Source organism: Piliocolobus tephrosceles, chromosome 21 (genome assembly GCF_002776525.5).
Source record: "Piliocolobus tephrosceles isolate RC106 chromosome 21, ASM277652v3, whole genome shotgun sequence".
NCBI classification, from domain to species: domain Eukaryota; kingdom Metazoa; phylum Chordata; class Mammalia; order Primates; family Cercopithecidae; genus Piliocolobus; species Piliocolobus tephrosceles.
In genome coordinates this window covers 24,326,656-24,343,761 of record NC_045454.1, presented here as the reverse complement: position 1 = coordinate 24,343,761, position 17,106 = coordinate 24,326,656, and the positions used below count along the sequence as shown (strand labels likewise).

General features: G+C 49.1%; 2 protein-coding genes across 4 annotated transcripts in view; both read right to left on the bottom strand.

Moving 5' to 3' along the window:
- The window catches only part of SLC7A9 (solute carrier family 7 member 9), a 42,164-nt gene extending 37,042 nt beyond the window's left edge, over positions 1 to 5,122 (bottom strand). The window contains exon 1 of the mRNA XM_023229065.1: positions 5,030 to 5,122. The gene's annotated coding sequence lies outside the window, so the exon portion shown is untranslated. The remainder of the gene's footprint in view (positions 1 to 5,029) is intronic.
- CEP89 (centrosomal protein 89) overlaps positions 1,910 to 17,106 on the bottom strand; it is a 99,468-nt gene continuing 84,271 nt past the window's right edge. For 2 of the 3 annotated variants that reach the window (XM_023229064.1, XM_023229063.1), the window contains exons 16-18: positions 14,050 to 14,139; positions 7,882 to 8,051; positions 4,960 to 5,340 (exon numbers count right to left, since the gene is read on the bottom strand). In XM_023229064.1, coding sequence (XP_023084832.1) covers positions 5,100 to 5,340; positions 7,882 to 8,051; positions 14,050 to 14,139 — 501 coding nt within the window. In that variant the 3' untranslated portion in view covers positions 4,960 to 5,099. Of the gene's footprint in view, positions 5,341 to 7,881; positions 8,052 to 14,049; positions 14,140 to 17,106 lie in introns of all 3 variants that reach the window. The other variant, XM_023229062.2, reaches the window with a different exon arrangement.

Sequence of the window (17,106 nt, the reverse complement as noted above, 5' to 3'; positions counted from 1 at the left end):
GGGGTGGAAGGACTGCTTGAGTCCAGGAGTTCAAGGCTGCAGTGAGCTATGATCATGCCACTGGACTCCAGTCTAGGTGACAGATGGAGACTCTAACATAGGGAGTTACCATTTTTTGTAATCTTGTTTCTGTCTGCCCAGCATCCACAACTTGGGGGAACTGTCCCTTTCTGTGGGACACTGGTGGGCTACCAACCAAAGGACCTCACTTCTCTGGCCACACGGGAGGGCTCAGGACATCAGGTCAGCCAAGACGCCATTGTCTCAGGATTTGCTGAGTGAAGCACAGGGTAGGCTGATGGTGTTCAACTACTGAGACCCCCAACTACTGAGACCCCCGCCCCAAGGCTATTCTGGCTTCTGTCCTTCTCAACACATGGTGGAAGCCACTGAGTGTACATTTGCAAAATATTTCCTTCTTTCCCTTAACATTGGGCAGTATAGTTTCTGTTGCTTGCAACGCAGCCCTGGTATGCTACATATACTACACACGGACCCTTCACTTTCAAAGAATTATTGTTTAATGAAATACCCAGGACCCTCCTGACCAGGTGAAATAGATGCTCCAGGCTCCTGATGACCCAAGGCGGCAATGCTCTCACCTCAGTGCACTCTTCCTGTCTCATCTATACCCTCTGTAGAGTGCTGATACACAGGTGGACTGGGGAACAAGGGGATGGGGGCCCAGAGCACCCAGCAGAGATGCAGGGAGCCAGCCTGGGTCCTCAGCAGCAGGTGGTATGCCCAGTTCCAGGAAGCAGCCTCATGCATTCTGTAGGTTTGACGTCTCCGTAGCCCAGCCTGGGTCCTCACTACCTCTGTCCTGTTGTTTGCAGACATTGGGTCTGCAAAGCAGCCAAGCAGGGCCCTATGGGTGAATATCAACTTCAAAAGCCACCCTTCTCCTGTCCCCCAACACCTTCCCACTCAGCCCACCCCTAGTCAAAAAATAAGGAAAAGAGCCAAGCCTGAGCCTGGGCACAGTGGCTCATGCCTGTAATCCTAGCACTTTGGGAGGCCGAGGTGGGCGGATCACTTGAGGTCAGGAGTTCGAGACCAGCCTAGCTGACATGGCAAAACCCTGTCTCTAGTAAAAATAAAAAAATTAGATGAGCACGGTGAGACACACCCTGTAATCCCAGCTATTCCGGAGGCTGAGGTAGAAGAATTGCTTGAACCTAGGAGGCAGAGGTTGCAGTGAGCCGAGATCTCTCCACTGCACTACAGCCTGGGTGACAGAGTGAGACTCAAGTCTCAATTTAAAAAAAAAAAGAAAGACAAAAAAGCCGAGCCTGGGAGGCTGGGAGGGCAGCAGGTTTCCTGCCCAGCTTTGGGGCCATGGACTCACACCTTAAGAAAACCAAGAGAGAGACCCAGCGAGCTGCACCCATCCCCTCTCCCACTCCTGGCTGCAGCCACTCCTTAGCTGTGGACCCCCGCTCAGCTGTGACCCAGCAGAGAGGTGCCACAAACCTGGGCACACTGAGCCCTCCCCATGCCGCCCAGCCAAGTCATGAGTGGATGATGTTTCCGGTCTTACTCGAGAATTCAGATGTCAGCCCAGCCCCATCCCAAGAGGCTTAGGCTTCTGCTGTGGGATCTGTATCTGGCTCAAGCCCTCCCTGCTGGAAGAGCTGCCTGGGCCCAGGGAGGGCTCTCCTGAGCCACACACACTGGGGACTGTGCCTTTCACCCCCACTGACGATACAGGTAGGGAGGGGGTGAGGAGCCAGTGACAGTTGCGCTCCAGAGGCCAAACGCTAGGCCACCCTTAGCCTTAAATCTCTTTTCTCCCAACACAGTTACTGACACCACCAGTAAGCGCTGATGAGGGTGCAGAGCAAGTGGAACTCGCGCAGAGCTTGGTGGTGGGAAAGTAAAATGACAAAAAACTCTCAGAAAGCAGGCCTGGGTGTTCTTTCTTTTTTAATTGTCTATGTAACAAAATTCACTGTTGTCACTGTTTTCCAGCATACAGTTCAGTGGCATTAAGGGCATTCAGGACAGCTCTCGTGACAGACTCACACCCACACGCACACCTGGTGCCCCAGCCTGCTTTGTCCACTGTCTCCATTTCCCCGGGGCTGCTTTTACTTTTCATTTTATTATTTTCGAGACAGGGTCTCACCCAGCTGCCCAGGCTGGAGTGCAGTGGCATGATCATGGCTCACTGCAGCCTCAACCTCCCGGGCTCAAGTGATCCTCCCACCTCGGCCTTCTGAGTAGCTGAAACCATAGGCGCCATCATCATGCCCAGGGCTGCTTTTAAAAAATGGCAAAGCCAGCAAGGCTAACTCGAATGCCTGGGTCATGTTCTACAGCTGCTCGACCAGGAATCTTCCAGTGCCGTATGAAACCTCACAGGACCAAGAAAGAGAAGGGTTCCCTGCTCAGACTGGACACTTGCAGAAGGGAGGAGCCCCTCCCAGCAGACCCAGTTCTCCTCCGTGCAGTCCGGCCTCATTTCCTGCCTGACCTCTGGCCAAACCCCTCCTGCTGCTCTGAGTGCCGGCTGTGCTCCCGAGGGCCCTCTCCACCCTTCCGTAGCTTCTGAAACCCTGTCCACTCTGCAAGGGCCAGGGCGTGCCAGTTCCTCCCAGAAGCACACCAATGTTTCTGTCCTTTCCTGGAACCTCACAAGCACCCTGGGTGCCTCTCTGCCTTGCCTGCCCCTCCCTCCTTGGCATCCTGGACTCGTGGCTTCTCTGCCCATTTCCTATGGCATCCAGCAGGAGGCTGGGCAGAAGACAGGGTCTGTGGGACGCCTGCCTTTGCCCTGGTCACAGTGCCATCCAGGAGTCCCCACACTTGCAAAGTACGTTTGCACTGTGTGAAAAACTTAAAGCAGAAACGTAAGAACAGAAGTGGACACTTCTCCAAAGAATAAAATGTTTGCATAAAAGGCGGAAAGACAGGGATGTCAACAGTGGTTCTCTGGGTCATGATGGCGGCAGCTGCGTTCCTGCTGACAAGCACCCCTTCCCCCGCACAGCCACGCTGGGCTGCCGCCACCTGTCAGCCTGTCTACAGGAGGCTGCAGAGTGGCTGTAAATGCCTTTGAAAGAGCATCACAGTTATTTGTTAGGTCATCTCCTAGGGAGATGATATACAGTTTTCAAGCCCAGCAAGTCTTTCTACCGCTTGTAAAATAAAAGTAAATTACAATGATTCAACTGTTGAACAAGCTTATAGAGTCATAAAAGAACTATGACTTTCTATCTCACCCTTCCGTCTGGCAATCAAAGATCACATGTAGAACTTCTACACGTGACTGAGGACCAGTACTGGGGCCTCCTTCCCACCTGAAACAAGGCGGGACTTCACCGCGAGGGGCTCTGAAAAGGAGATGCTGTAGGGTGCCACCCCTGAGTCCCACAGTTAGGGTCCTTTGTAGCCCAGTGTCCCCAAGTCCCTCCAGCATACCAGGGACTGAATGGTCCTGAGCGGCTGGGGTAATTTTCCTGAGGAGGTAGCACTCATCTAACACACACAGGACAGAACCATGGCCTTCTGGTATGTTTCTTGGTGGGGGCAGTGGGGCAGGGGCTCTACCTTAGCTCAAAGCCAGGGCTCTCATTACCTGGGTGGGAGGCTGTGTGGCTCCAGAATAAATTACCTTCCCAGAGCAGGCGCGGTGGCTCATACCTATAATCCCAGCACTTTGGGAGGCCCAGCAGGAGTACTGCTTGAGGCTAGAAGTTTAAGACCAGCTTGGGCAACACAGCAAGACCTCATCTCTAAAAAAAAAAAAAAAAAAATTTTTTTGAGACAAAGTCTCACTCTTGTTGCCCAGGCTGGGGTGCAATGGTGTGATCTTGTTTCACTGCATCCTCTGCCTTCCAGGTTCAAGCAATTCTCCTGCCTCAGCCTCCCAAGTAGCTGGGATTACAGGCGCCCACCACCACACCCAGATAATTTTTGTATTTTTAGTAGAGACAGGGTTTCACCACTGTTGGCCAGGCTGGTCTCGAACTCCGGCCTCAGGTGATCCGCCTGCCTCGACCTCCCAAAGTGCTGGGATTACAGGAGTGAGCCACCATGCCTGTCCTACAAAAATTCTTTTTACAAAATTAGCCAGGCATGTTAGTGTATGACTGTCATCTCACCTACTCAGGAGGCTGAGATGTGAGGATCGCTTGAGCCTGGAGGTCAAGGCTCTGGTGATTGCACCACTGCATTCCAGCCTGGGTAACAGAGTGAGACCCTGTCTCAAAACAAACAAACAAAAATAACAGCTAAACAAAAGAGAATAAAGTACCTGCTTAGGAAGATAGAGAAGGGCTAGGGGAGAAGGTAGAAAAGGTTTGTACAACTTAGAGGGCATGAACAGTAGCACCTTGTTTTGTTTTTACCAAACAAGCAAAGTCCCCCAGAGCTCATGCACAGCTATCATCAGGGCCACTGCCATGGCCTGGCTCCTCGGGTGACACTTCCCCATCTGACGCGTGGCCCGAGGGCCCAGCTGCCTGCCCGATCCCTCCAGCGCTTCCCAGCGCAGATCTCGGAGCTGGAAGACAGGCCCGCTCAGCAGGCTGCCTACTCACCAGAGCAGTGGGTGTCACAGAGCTCATCTCAGTGGCAATGTGGCCAGAGAACATGCCCTGGCTAAAACATACTTCAGCAGCACATTATTAAAATAAAGCACAATGGGCCAGGTACAGTGGCTCACACATGTCATTCCAGCACTTTGGGAGGCCAAGGCAGGAGGACAGCTTGAGGCCAGGAGTTCAAGACCAGCTTGAGCAACATAGCAAGACCTCATCTCAACAAAAAAGAAAAAAATTAGCTGGGCCTGGCGGTGCACACCTGAGGTCCCAGCTACTCAGGAGGCTGAAGCAGAAGGATCTCAAACGTGTTTGAGGCTGCCATGAGCTATGATTGCACCACTGTACTCTAGCCTGGGCAACAGAGTGAGACCCAAGCTCTAAAAAAATAAAAATTTAAAAATAAAGCAAAATGTTATCAATGGATTAAACTATGAGACCATTTATTTCTTCCCTGCCCCGCAGCACTCAGTGGGCTTACGCACCTCTGGCTGCCACTGTGGGCTGCCCTCCAGGGAAGGCCTGTGTGAGGCAGACCTTTCAGGCCAGAGGAGCCTACACCACGGGCTCCTGCAGATTCTGGCAGGTGGGGGCAGGAGTCTTCAGGTCACAGGAGCGGACATCACAGCCATCCAGCAGGTCTGCCTGAGAGACGCCATTGAAGCTGGGGGCCACCAGAGCTCTGGGGGTGTCCCGCACGCCTGTCCTCGCGAGTGTGTCCTGGAGAAGTTCTCGGATTCTTCGGTTTTCCCTGAAGGTAGATTCCCAAATAACTTCAAGTTCACCTTCCATTTCTCTGAGGGAAATAAATTTAAAATGGCACAATTTTAAAAACAGTATAGAGCCCATATAAATCCCAAAGTAGGAAGAACTCAAAACAGAAGAATGCTAATGGCAGGGGACAGAGCCCTGGGTGCCTGAGTTCTGAAGCAAGAGCTCAGTGTGGACTGAAGCAGCCGGTGCCCTGGGAACGGGGAGCAGCAGGACAGCACAGGCTGAGGCTCAGTGTGGAATGAAGAGGCCAGTGCCCTGGGAACGGGGAGCAGGAGGATGGCACCGGCTACACAGGCATTTCTCTTCCCTCTATGTTCTGCCCTTGACTTTGGCATCAGTGCAATTCCTGTTTTCTCTCAATAATGAACTTGGGTATGTCGAATAAGGAACTGTAGGAACTGCAGGGCTGGCCTTGGCCAGCCAGATGCTCTAGCACGATGGCCTGGCCGCAGGCACCCACACAGCCCCTCCTGTGTCCCCTCTGCTTGTCCACTGTGACCTGGCCAGCACTCAGCGACCTTCCACAGGTCTTGCGCTCCATACAGCCCAGAGCTAAGAGCGAGTCAGGGGGTGAGGAGGGGGACCTGAGGAGATAGACTCATTGCCAAGATGGAGAAGACTGGCCTGGCCCATGTGCCGGGATGGGGAGGCCCTGAGGGGCCCAGGCTTGTGAGGCTGGGAAGAGCCACAGGGCAGCGTTTCCAGAACCAGGATGCAGCGCCCTGTGGTGTGCTGGGGAGACAGGACAGATGAAGGTGGCCATGTCCCCACAGGGCCACAGTCCACTGGGAACAGACCAGGATACCAGCCACACCTCACAAGGTGCTGAGCCCCACTGGGGAGTATGGCCAGGCTGGAGAGGCCAGCTCCTTCCCGGACACTGCCAGATGGTTCTGGAAAATGTTGGAAACTGGATTCGCAGGTGGACTTCACACCACGGTTTAAAGAGCAGGACAGTGAAGTTCAGGGAGGCCCGTGATGTGCCCACTTGGCCAGAGTCACTTTTCTTGTGAACGTTCCTTCCTTCCAAGGCCCCTGATGCCCACTGTGTAGTGAGAACAACTTAATTAAACTATGTCTAAAAAAGCCCCAGCCTGGGCAACATGTGAGGCCTCATCTCTACAAAAAACTTAAAAATCAGCTAGGCCCACGTGGTGGCATGCACCTGTATTCCCCACTACTCGGGAGGCTGAGGCAGAAGGATCACTTGAGCCCAGAAATTTGAGGCTGCAATGAGCTGAGATTGTGCCACTGTACTTTAGCCCGGGCAACAGAGCAAGACCTTGTATTAAAAAAAAAAAAAAATCCCCAGACTTTGGTTTTCTGAAGATACTTGGTAAATTAAAGCAATCATGTTTAAATGTATGGTTGAACTTGAAAGAAAGAATAGGCAGTCTCTAAGGGCAGAAAAAATGAAGCCTAAATTGAAACCAAAGAAGCAGACAAAGTATCAGTTGCTTTGAGGACAAAAGTCAATGCCAAACCCTGGATGTTTGTAGACTGACAGATCACGCAGATCAAGCGTGACAGAAAATCTCAGGGCCTACTCTTGTCCAAGGTTCTCTTCCTACTAGAAGCGCTGTGAAGGTAGGTAAGTGGAGGATGTAAAGGACCCTCAAAGAAAGGAGGAGTGGGTGGGAGACCTGCAGATCTTCAAAGGAAACCTGTTCTGAAAGGCCAGGCATCTCCTGGGGACCAGAGCCACCGGCCTGCTCTCAAACGGATCTGGAGTGTGAGTCTACACTGTTCCCCATGAGTGGGGATCCCCAGGCCCTGACTGCAGTGAATGGAGAGTTGTAAAAAGTTGGGCACAGTGGCTCATGCTTGTAATCTCTGCTACTTGGGAAACTAAGGCAGGAGGGTGGCTTGAGCCCAGGAGTTTGAGGCTGCAGTAAGCTATGATCACACCACTGCACTCCAGTCTGGGCAACAGGGTCAGACCCTGTAAGTAGTAGTAGTAGTAGTAGTAATAATAATAATAATAGCAATAACAGAAATAAAATACCTAATCAAAAATTAATAAAATCTCTCAAGAAAATGAAACAAAACTGGCTCATGCCTATAATCCCAGCTATACTCAGGAGGCTGAGGTGGGAGAACCGCTTGTATCTGGGAGGTGGAGGTTGCAGTGAGCCGAGATTGTGCCACTGCACTCCAGCCTGGGCGACAGGGAAATGCTGTCTCAAAAAAATAAAATAAAAAGAAAATGAGACAAAATAAAAATATCAGCGAGATGGAAGGCAGCAGAAAAAAAGAGAAAGGCAATTAGAGGTGTGCATTCATTCTGGAAGTCCAATTCAAACAAGAGGAATTTTTAAAAGAATAAAGAAAACGAGGAGCAAATAAAACTCAAGACCAGTATTACATTCAGTAATTACATTTACTCTAATTACATTACTCAAGAGCAGTATTACATTTACTCTTATCTTATTCAGATAAGAGTAAAATGTAGAAACAAAATTAAACAACGGAACAAATAAAACAGGCCCAGAGGGTTTTAGCAGAACCTTCAATCAAACATTCAGACATCCCCGCCGGCCATGGCGCAGGGCGGACACCCCACCTGTTCTGCTGCAGCGCCTGGTCCAGCACCTCCTGCTTGTCCTTCAGCACCTGGTGCAGGTGCCGCATCTCCTGCCGGTACTGGGCGGTCTTGCCGGCGAAGTCCTCCTGCTGCTCCAGCAGACGGTGACTGATGTCCCCCAGCTTCAGTGCTGCCTGCTTCTTGTAGCCCTGGTCGGCAGAAGGACTCTGTGAGTGAGGGGCCGCTGCCAGGCCAGGGTGGAGAGTGCCTCCTGGCTGCGCTCCCTACCCACTCCTTGTGTGTCAGGGCCTTTTAAATCTAGTAACCCCAGATAAGCTTGATCTGGGAGGGCAAGTCTGGATGATAAAAGTCATAAAAAGTGATAAAAGAATTTCAGGTATAATAAAACTAAATTTTAATGTATATAAATCCTGGTTCTTTATATGCTATAAATAACGAAAACATAAAATATCACCATTAGGCACAGTGGTTCATGCTTGTAATCTCAGCACTATTAGAGGCTGAGGCAGGCAGATCACTTGAGGTCAGGAGTTCGAGACCAGCCTGGCCAACACGATGAAACCCTGTCTCTATTAAAAATACAAAACTTAGCCAGGAGTTGTGGCACATGCCTGTAGTCCCAGTTACTTGTGAGGCAGAGGTGGGAGGATCACTTGAACCCAGGAGGCGGAGGCTGCAGTCAGTGTGATCGCGCCACTGCACTGTCTAGCCTGGGCGACACAGGGAGACCCTGTCTCACAAAAAAAAAAAAAAAAAAAAAAAAATCACCATCACAGAACAAACTGGATGTTCTTGCAAAACAACTGTATTTTTTGCAGGACAACTTTTATCCCTCCATCAACTGGTAGCCTAAGAACTAATGCTGCCACTGCTCAGCACTCTTTCTTTCACCTTGACAAGAAAGCCTCATCCAAGAATCCAACAAGGGCTGTCAGTCTCTGTCGCCAAACAGACAGCTGAGATGAAAGCCCGTCGTTTACTTTCCTTCTTTCAGTTTTACTGTCTAGTACTGAAGGTTCTGAATTGTCCTGTGAGCGTTTCTAAAATTCTTGTCACAGAGAGCCTGACACGTAGTTCCACAGACTCGTTTTTTTATAAGAAACTCTGACACTCAGTTTATACATCCTCTCTGACCCAAGAATTAGTGCACACTTTTTACACTTCTAAGTGAAATGACTTTTTTTGTTTTCTGCTTTTGTTTATTAATTTCTGGTTTTCATATTTGTGATCAACAAATGCTGGCTGGGTGGGATGGTTCACGCCTGTAATCCCAGCACTTTGGGAGGCTGAGGCGGGCGGATCACCTGAGGTCAGGAGTTTGAGACCAGCCTGGCCAACATGGTGAAACCCCGTCTCTACTAAAAATACAAAAATTAGCTGGGTGTGGTGGCGCATCTGTAATTCTAGCCACTCGGGAGGTTGAGGCAGGAGAATTGCTTGAACCTGGGAGGCGGAGGTTGCGGTGAGCCAAGATCGCACCACTGCACTCCAGCCTGGGTGACAAAGTGAGACTCTGTCTCAAAACAAACAAACAAAAAACAAATGCCTACATTATTTCTACTTTAGGGATTTACTGAGGCTTTCTTTGTATTTCTACTTTCTTTGTAGTCAAGCAATGATCAATTTTTGTGTCTTTTATATATATGTAAATATACCCTGTTGATTATGTTGTTAAATCTTCTATTTTCTCATTTCGTTTAATATCTTGATCAGTCTTGGATTAAGAGAGGTGGATTATAGCTCCTATTACCAAGTTTCCATTTTTCTTTGTATTTCCTTTAGTCTACATTCATAAATTTGCTGCTGTGTTATTTAGTGCATAGATATTCACAATTACTATAGATGATGATGATGATAATGATAATGATGATGATGTAGACAGGGTCTCACTATGTTGCCCAGGCTGGAGTGCAGTAGCTATTAACAGACCTGATCATGGTGTACTACAGCCTCGAAGTCCTAGACTCAATTCAAATGATCCTCCTGCTCAGCCTCCTCTGCAGGGACCCACACACCCAGCTCATACTATATATTATTAACTATAGTCTTTTAGTATTATAAAAATCTCCCTTTTTTGGCCGGGCGCAGTGACTCAAGCCTGTAATCCCAGCACTTTGGGAGGCCGAGACGGGCGGATCACGAGGTCAGGAGATCAAGACCATCCTGGCTAACATGGTGAAACCCCGTCTCTACTAAAAAACACACACAAAAAAACTAGCCGGGCGAGGTGGCGGGCGCCTGTAGTCCCAGCTACTCGGGAGGCTGAGGCAGGAGAATGGCGTAAACCCGGGAGGCGGAGCTTGCAGTGAGCTGAGATCCGGCCACTGCGCTCCAGCCCAGGCAGCAGAGCGAGACTCCGTCTCAAAAAAAAAAAAAATTATCCCTTTTTTTTGGTGTCATTTAGTGCTTTTGGTCTGAATTCTATCTTGGCAGATGTCAAGATTTCGACCGTTGCTTTCTTTGTATTTGCAGAAATCTGAGTTATCTCTACCTATCCTTTCACGAACACCTTGTTTTAGGCTGTCTCTTGGGTCTAGTGTGGAATAGCATTTTGCTTTATGAGCCAATCCAAAAAAATGTTGTTTTCCCTAATGGGTGAATTAAGCTAATTTACATTTACCTATAGGACAGATTTGTTTGGTCTCAATTTTGTTATTTTATGTTTGGTTGTTTTATCTACATATTTTTATAAGACTTTAAACTAATGTAGTCTTTTCCTTTGCTTTTTTGCTGTTATAATTCTACCATTAAAAAAAATTTTTTTTAGAAACAGGGTCCTGCTCCATGCTCTGTCCCTCAGGCTGGAGTGCACTGGTGCGATCATAGCTCACTACAGCCTTAAACTCCTGAGCTCAAGATCCTCCTGCAGAGTTGGGACTACAGGCACTGGCCATCAAGTCCAGCTAATTTTAAACATTGTTTTAGAGATGGGGTCTCTATGTTGCCCAGGCTGATCTTGAACTCCTGGTCTCAAGTAATCCTCCTACTTCAGCCTCCTGAGGAGCTGGGATTACAGGCATGTGCCACTCTAATTCCACTATTTAGGAATAAAGCTCGATTCTTGTGGTTGGATTTATTATTCTTTTTTTTTTTTTTTTTTTTTTGAGACAGAGTCTCGCTCTGTCCCCCAGGCTGGAGTACAGTGGCCCAATCTCAGCTCACTGCAAGCTCCACCTCCCGGGTTCACGCCGTTCTCCTGCCTCAGCCTCCCGAGTACAGGCACCCGCCACCACTCCCAGCTAATTTTTTGTACTTTTAGTAGAGACGGGGTTTCACCATGTTGGCCGGGATGGCCTCGATCTCCTGATCTCGTGATCTGCCCGCCTTGGCCTCCCAAAGTGGGTTGACTTTATTCTTACGCCTTTATATAATATGTTCTTAGTCTCCTCTTTTTAGATTGTATCCATTGGTTCCCTAACAAAAGTAACAATACATTAGCTCATAACAACATTTTCTTCATTTTTCCCCTCCTGTTCACCTGCTAGCTCGTACCACCTGTTTTTTCAGCTTTTATGATATCCCTTGACTCTTGTTACCTATGAAGAAATCAGCAAGTGTAATCTACTTTCTGCCTTCCTTCCTCCTTAGCCCATCATTGTTTCCTTGGTTGTATTATTACTACATTGTCAGAAAACATTTACATACAATCCTATCAGCCTTATCCCTGCTGTAAGTCTTATTTCACAGTTAAATGTATTCTTCGCTCACTACAAGTTAATTTTGCTGAAGTTTCCCCAATTACTTCTTGGCTGGCAGGACTCATTGTTGAGACACGGTCTTGCTCTGTTGCCCAGGCTAGAGTGCAGAGGCATGAACATAGCTCACTGCAGCCTCAAACTCCTGGGCTCAATCAATCCTCCCACCTCAGCCTCCCGAGTAGCTGGGACTACAGGCATGTACCACCAAGCCTGACTAATTGCCATATTTTTTGTAGAGACTGGGGTCTCCCTATGTTGCCCAGGCTGGTCTCAAACTCCTGGGCTCAAGGGATCTGCCTGCCTTGGCCTCCCAAAGGGCTTGGATTACAGGCATGAGCCACTGCGCCTGGCCGTTTCATCTTAAAGTCGTATGTCTTGGTGTCAATTTTCTGGTTCCATTCTGTGTCAGTTTTCCCTAGGTACATAATGTGCCCTTTCAGGATGTAGATTCAAGTGTTCTTTTATTTCAGAAAGGTTTTTATGAGTTACAGTTTAGAGCAGAATAAACCACTGTTTTGGTTTCTTCTTTGGAGGCTCTAGAAGTAGATCTCTTAGATCTCCATCACTTTCCACCGAATCCTTTGCATATCTCCATTTCCGCTTTCCTGTCTTTCTCATTTCTAGCTGCGTATCCCTTATTGCTCTGTTACAGCGTCTGTCTCCATAGAATTCAGTCTGCATTTCTTAAACAGCTTCTCTTTCCCTTCTGTTTCTTCCCTGGGTCATGTCAGTTCCATCCCATGCCCTCCTGGGCCTGGCTGCCTCTTCCTGAGGTCGTTGTGTCTCTGCTCTGTGACATTTCTTCCTGGCTCTGACTGCCTCCTGAAGTCCTGTCTCTCCAGCTATGTCCAGCTCTCTAGCCAGCTACCTAGCAGTTCACTTTAAAGTATAATTTTGATCTTTGCGGCAACACTTTTCTTGATAAGTTTTCAGCAGTTTTTGTCAATAGGAACTTATGCTTCTATTTTTCTTCCTTTTCCTTAAACTGTTTTTATATGGAGGACTCTGAATTCCTCTGAGATGAGAGCAGGTTCCGGGGAGGGTGGGAGCGACAGTTGGGCCAGGGTGTTCTTCCAGGCTTCCCATGTTCCCCCCACCCTCCACCTTGCAGCCCTATCTCCCACTCGCTGAATTCAGCCTGGTTCGGAGGGGCTTCTGCCTGCATCCCTCCGTTCCCAGATCTCGTCACAGCCCCGGACTTCCAAGGTGATGTCTGCCCTTTGAAGAGTGATATTTTGCAGGGATTTCCTGAGATGTCACCTCTGGATTTCTCAAGCCTTTTCTCTTCACTCCCCCCGAGTTCCTGGCCTGTCTGCCTTGGGGCCTGCTCACAGGTGTCTCCTCTGGGTGAGCCGGTTTTACTATTCCTGTTCAGATAAATGGTAATGCTACGGATTCCCCAGGCAAGGCCAACTACTCCGAGGATCACTCCTTCTCTTTTGGAAGTAAAAAGCAGGAAAATTAGAAAAAAAGAAAGAAAAAGAAAAAACCCCATGGCGGGGATTTTAAAGTACTCAATACTTCTATGCTGAGTCCCTTCATAAACAGCATGGCATATCCCCTTCCCTTTCAGCCTTTTTTTTTCCCCTTAAAGAGACAGGGTCCCTGCTAGGTGAGGTGGCTCATGTCTGTAATCCCAGCATTTTGGGAGGCTGAGTCAGGCAGATCACTTGAGCTCAGAAGTTCAAGACCACCCTGGGCAACATAGCAAGACCTCATCTCTAAACAAACAAACAAACAAAAACACACAAAAAAATCTAGCCAGACACCATGGTGCTTGCCTGTAGCCCCAGCAACTTGGGAGGCTGAGGCAGGAGAATCCAATGAGCCCGGGAGTTCAAGGCTGCAGTGAGCCATCGTCATGTCACTCACTGCACTCCAGTCGGGATGACAGAGTGAGATCCTGTCTCTCCTTTTATTGGTGTTTTTGTTTGTTTGTTTGTTTGTTTGTTTGTTTGTTTTTGAGACAGGGTCTCACTCTGTCACCCAGGCTGGAGTATAGTGGTATGACCTCGGCTCACTGCAGCCTTGAACTCCTGGGCTCAATGGATCCCCCCGCCCTCCGCCGTCAGCCTCCTGAGAAGCTGAGACTACGGGCAAGCACCACCATGTCTGACTAACTTTTTAAACTTTTTGTAGAGATTGGGGTCTTTCTATGTTACCCAGACTGGTCTCAAACTCCTGACCTCGAGTGATCCTCCTCGCTAGGCCTCCTGAGCCACTGAGATTACAGCATGAGCCACTGTGCCTTGCTTCATATCCTTTATTCTTAAACAGCTGTGCAGTATTTTATTGTGTGAATGAACCAAAGTTTATTGAATGAGGTGAGAGGTGCTATTCTATCAGCAAAACTTTATAATACTTTTACTCTGTGGACTATTACTGACGCACATGCAAAAGGTGTCATTTTCTGAAACACAAAAATCCACAGCAGTGAACCCGCATTCTCATCTGAAAATGAAATCTCTGAGGCCAAATAACCACTTACCTTGACTTTTTCCTCCAACTTTCCCAGGCGAATGTTGCTTTTTATGACTTTGTTGAGCACTCCATCCTTCTCACTTTCTAAACATTTTGCCTAAGGAGAAGGGTGATAAAAGGGCTCTCAGTTTTACAGAAAAACTGAAATAACAAATAATTATCTTGCAAAGAGTGTTACTGCTACTGCTCACAAGTAATCTTCATTCTGCAACCTGTCCTGCCTCAACCCCTTCCCTGCCCACTGTGTGAGGGCCTGGGCCTCAGGCCAACAGATGCAGATGGGCAGGAACAGGGCATGTGGGGTGCCCTGCTGGGCATAAAAAGAGAAGAATTCCAGCCCCACAGACCAGGGGAGTGGGAGAGGCTGCAAAGGATTCCAGAACGCATCTCTACTCTTATGGAATCTATCTTTCCTTCAATCACATCCAGGGAATAAGTACCAAGATGCCAATCAACTCAAAACTTGACTCATTAGAACAATTTCAAAATTAAGGATAATGTAATATGAATGCACAATGCTGTTTCTCCAAGCCATACATGAAAGGCAATACATCTAGGAAGGATGACATCATTTGAAGTCAAATGATTTAAACTAATATCCAGGTTGGACATGACCTGCTAGATTCTCTAAATTAACTATTTCAGATGCTAAAGTAAAATAAGTAATGCTGAGCATTCTTTCCAAGGTAGGCTAGTGCTGACAAGTTTGATTTTCCAGAAGGAAAGCTAAGTCACAGAGAAATTGCTGCAGGTCACATGGAAAATCCACCCTAGAAGCAGGATTTAAAAAGATCTCAGGCCAGGCTTGGTGGTGTGCGCCTGTAGTCTCAGCTGCTTGAGAGGCTGAGGCACGAGAATGGCTTGAACCCAGGAGGCGGAGGTTGCAGTGAGCTGAGATCGCATCACCACACTCCAGCCTGGGCAACACAGCAAGACTCTGTCTCAAAAAAAAAAAAAAAAAAAAGATCTCAGTGTCTAAGACTATTGTGTCTCCCACAAAAATGTGATAAATGCAAGATGGTGCAGTCATACTTGGGGAAACTGAAAGTGACTTTTTTTTTTTGAGACAAAGTCTCAATCTGTCGTCCAGGCTGGAGTGCAGTGGTACGATCTCAGCTCACTGCAACCTCTGCCTCCTGGGCTCAAGAGATTCTCCTGCCTCAACCTCCCAAGTAGCTGGGACTACAGGCACGCACCACCATGCCCAGCTAATTTGGGGAAACTGAAAGTGATTTGTAGCCAGAGGTCATCAGCAGAAACTTCCCAAGGCAGAGTGGAGTCCTCCCACTGCCGGTGTATGTACAGGGTGGGGTGCAGGCTCTCACGAGGTCCTGGAGACCAGGACGGGGTCGGGCGGGAGTACATGGAGAACAGGGCAGAGACTGGCAGAGCAGCCAGTAACACCCCTGGACCTGGCTAGAGGGGCTGGCCTAGGCACTCCCAGGGTCAAGGGGCCTGCAAGGCCATAGGGATGTGTCCACCCCAGACATGGCTACACAAGACCAAGCGCCCTGCCCAGATGTCCTGGCAGCTACCATGCATCTCCCTGCTTGGACAGAAAAGTCCGTGGTGACAGGTGAAGCCAGGATGGAAGAAAGCAGCTCTCCCACACCCTACATTTCTGGTTTGACTCTGAGGGGCCTGGGGACTCTAAACTTGACAGCCAGGCCATGATAAAGGTCAAGGCAGAAGAAGGCAACACATTTTACTAACAGTTTGTTGGCTCAATGAGTAACTTTTAAGTATCTGGAGACAGTAAGTGGCCTCCATTTGTATTTCCATCCTGAGCCCACAAATATTGTGGGCCGAAAGGGGAGTGTCTGAGGGTCTGGCAGGATCCTGACTTCATCACGGAAGCCTGTGATACTCCTTGGCCCATGTGAGAGGCATGGGGCCCGCCCCCCAGGGACTGGGATTCCCTGCACATCCTGCCCTGCAGACAAGATGGCTTCGTGTTTACAGTGGCCTCAAGACATGTGGCAGGCAGGTTCCCAGGAAATCTGGGGATGAAAGGGTTTGTTCAGCCCTTTAGATTTTTCAGCAAGTTTTCTCTTGCCCTCCCCATGTCCCGGTGAGGAAGGCCAGCACACACAGCAGAAGGGAAAATGGGCACTCAGCGCTACCACAGAGAGTGTCAGGGTTCAGCTGCCTTTCAGAGGGGCAGCGCTGGGCCAGACACGTTGAGTGCCTTCAAGGCTGCATCCATGCTGCGTCAAAGTCAAGCTGCTTTCTGGAAGGCTCTGGATAGGACTCAGAAGTCACCAGGAAAATATGGTGAGACTGACCGCACTCTTATCAGCAATTACTGTAATTTAAAAAACTGTTTTTGCCGGGTGCGGTGGCTCACGCCTGTAATCCCAGCACTTTGGGAGGCCGACGTGCACAAGGTCAGGAGATCGAGACCATCCTGGCTAACAGGGTGAAATCCTGTCTCTACTTAAAATACAAAAAATTAGCCGGGCGTGGTGGCACACGCCTATAGTCCCAGCTACTCAGAAGGCTGAGGCAGGAGAATCGCTTGAACCCAGGAGGCGGAGGTTGCAGTGAGCCAAGATCGTGCCACTGCACTTCAGCCTGGGTGACAGAGCGAGACGCCATCTCAAAAAAACAAAAACCTGTTTTCGGGAGGGAGGATCAGGGTGGCTGGCTGGAAGCACAGGATGTCAGACTCCTTCATACAGGAGAACCAAAACAGGAGTCAGTCGTCACACAAGGACGTCTAACAGAGACCATGGGAACTCGACAGGGGAGGGCTGGGCAGACCTGCGCACTGAAGGAGAGGGAGATGACAGCCCAGAAGGGATGGGTCTTGGTCAGGAGCCTGGAGAGGCTTCCCCATGTGGGGAAAGGGTGAAAGATCCCCAGGGGTCCACATTCTCACTGCACACTCCTGTGATCCCAGCCCCAGGGGAGCCCCTCAACCCCTGCAGGCCCTGAGACTGGTGCAGGGTGCTCCCTGGAGTCTGTGTGACCCCACTCACACTATACATCCTGCATCCACAAATACCATCACTCACACTATACATCCACAAATACCATCCACTATACATCCACAAATACCATC